This window comes from Entamoeba invadens, assembly GCF_000330505.1.
Source record: "Entamoeba invadens IP1 unplaced genomic scaffold scaff_1105074725849, whole genome shotgun sequence".
Lineage (NCBI taxonomy): Eukaryota > Evosea > Mastigamoebida > Endamoebidae > Entamoeba > Entamoeba invadens.
In genome coordinates this window covers 293,610-296,508 of record NW_004440189.1, presented here as the reverse complement: position 1 = coordinate 296,508, position 2,899 = coordinate 293,610, and the positions used below count along the sequence as shown (strand labels likewise).

Here is a 2,899-nt window from a genome sequence, read left to right as displayed (position 1 = left end):
ATTGGAATTTATATAAAATGGTGTTTATTCAAACAGAAAAGATTCAAAAACATTTAATGAATAAAATGTGTGGAATTTGTCTTTGTTTTTAAATTATAAAACAAAGAACCTAATAAGTAAGTGAAAACGTGAATTCCTGATCATCCTTACAATGAAAAATGATCGAGAATTTAAAAAGGTATAAAAATTAAAAAAAATTGTTTATTCAAATGGTGTAGTTTTTAGTTAAAATTTGTTGGTATAAAAATAAGAAAACGAAAACATTTACCAAAGGTTGTTGATAATTCTAACAGTGGTGTTTCATTAATTCAATTGAATCACAAATTAATGAATTGAAGATTTAATATAAAAAATAATAAGATGTAATTTGTTTTATATAAATATACATTTTTAATAAGTGAATTTTTCAAAAAAATATAATTCAACTTTTCAAGAAAACGGAAAAGTTTTGATAACCAAAATCTACGTTAATTATTAATTGTATTTATGATAACAACTAGTATAATTTAACTAAAATTTATTAAATTAAATTATAGGTTATATTTTTCATTTTGATTTGTTTAATATTTTATTAAAATATTTAATTAAAATTAGAATTAGAATGAAGTAAAATAAAATAATGGTAAAATATACAATATTTAATAATATAACAACTGGTGTTACATTATTAATTGTTAATTCGTTTGAATTATTAATTTAAAACAAAAGACAATATTGTAATTTTTAATAATAATACCCTTTCACTTTTTGTAAGTTATTCTTTTCATGGTAAATTATAAATTGAAAAAATTACATAAATATCATTTTTGTTGTTTTCTGCACTTCACATTTTTTTTTGTTTAAATGTTTAAGTTAAACAAAAGGAAATGTGTTGTTTTATTCATATGATAAAACGATAATTTGAAGTGTTCTCCGACTGAACATTAATCTTTCCAATAATATATTAACGTTTTAGTTTTGAAGTCCATTGACACTTTTTTAATTATTCAATTGTTCTAAATTGAAATTTATTGTAATTAAAGTCTATGTTCATTAATAACAATGTTTTTTATTTTATCATTTAATAATGCTGAACAAATGTTCAACGACATATTCAAAGACAATCAAAAAGTTGTCTTCCAAGCACGAATGATTGAGGACCCAAAAAATAAGGAGTTGTTAGTATGTAATAATGGTGTAAATAGGAAAAAATCAAGTAACACCATCTTTTAGTAAAACTAAAGGGAAATTGGGACAAAAATATGCTAAAAACCCCAACACAAAATGTAATTATTATTCTCAGTGAAGAAATTTCACTTTTCATAAACCAATTACCAATAAAACCAAAATTTCTTTGACAAAACAGAATTTGATACGGAAGGTTTGATAACTTTGCGGTAGAAATAGTCCAAAAATAGTTCATTTTATTTACAAAAAGAATAAATTATTTTTAAAAATACTTTTTCGAAATGAATCCTTCCGTTCCAATTATTTAGGACACATTAGGTTCTGAAGTATTTTAAATTTAGAACACACGTTATCTGTATATTACACAAAGGTAAAAAAAATAAAACACAGAAAAAAGTAGTTTTGGTTACTTCTTTTGTCCAAACAAATACTTTTATTTTATTAAATGAGGATTTACCAAAACAGAGAGAGTGTCCACTTAAATAATATTAAAAGAGTAAAACAGAGTCCAATTTTTGGGGTTTTGATGTTGTTATTTATGTGAAGATTAATTCTTATTTATATTTCAAACAATTTGTTTTCAATCAACTTTCTATTTGAAAATCGTGACCGCCTATAAAAACAATTTATCATCTCTATTATCACATGTCCGTTGCGTTGAGATACTACAACCTTCCTCTCCCAACACATCCAGGATTTTATGAAAAGGTTACTCGTATCTATTTGGATCAAAAGTCTCGTCTTTTGCGTTTCGAGTGCAAGCAGAAATCCTACGACCAAGTTTGTCAAGTTGTACCCAAGTCTCCCGAACTTGTTGAGACTTCTTTTGATACCACCAAAAACCAGATCAGTGATTCTTCTGAAATAAGGTTTGATAAAAACGATAAGAAGCGCTACTGGACCGAAAAAGAAAAGATAGCATTCGAGAAAATAGTCAAATTCTTCAATTACACTTCTCCTAAAGGTATGAACAACTGTTTGATTGCTGCTTTTGTTAAAACGAGAACAACAGCACAAGTAAGGTCGCACGCTCAGAAATTCTTTTTGAAAAAGAACCAAGTGCTAATTGAGCCAACTGAAGACGATGTTCAAAAAATTAAAAATTTACTTAAATCAGCTAAATTCGCAAAAAGAGGAATGTCTATCAAAAACTTGGATTAACTAAAAAAGTTATCACACATAAAAACAATTGTAATTCTCTATTCATTTCTACTGTTGGTTTGGAGCGTAATTGTGTCACCTTTTTGTTATAATTTTTGATGTTGGTCGATTGTTATTGTAATATCATTGATCTTTCTATTATTACTACCATATTATTGTTTATATTTATTTTATTATAATATATAATACAATTGTGTGATAATATGGACAATTCTATATTATTATCAAATAAATTTAAAATTATATTATATTAATAAAGAAGGATTAATTCCGAACAATTCATTAAAAACGAAATTCTAAAGTCTTTATTGACATTAAAAACAAAAAACATCAAAAAGTTTTTGACTTTTTAAAACGACTTTTTTGTATTTCAAAATGACATTATTCAAAGTCCTTTAAAGTTTTTTGAAAAGAAGATACAGTAAAACCTCCCAAGAGCGGTACCTCTGAAGAGCGGGTTCTCTCAAGAGCGGGCATTTTTTAGACTGAAACTAAAAATAGAGTTCTCTATCGAGCTGTTTATAAGGTTTGATTGGCTAAAAATGCCCGCTCTGAGAGAACAAAATCCCAC

At 25.7% G+C, this 2,899-nt stretch overlaps 1 protein-coding gene across 1 annotated transcript; it reads left to right on the top strand.

Annotated features, from left to right (window-relative positions):
• Positions 1-1,812: 1,812 nt before the first annotated feature.
• Positions 1,813-2,328, top strand: EIN_224050 (hypothetical protein; the record flags this gene model as incomplete). The annotated part of the gene is made up of 1 exon (XM_004254895.1): positions 1,813-2,328. The coding sequence occupies one exon, from the start codon at positions 1,813-1,815 to the stop codon at positions 2,326-2,328; it is 516 nt and encodes a 171-aa protein (XP_004254943.1).
• Between the last annotated feature and the right edge of the window lie 571 nt (positions 2,329-2,899).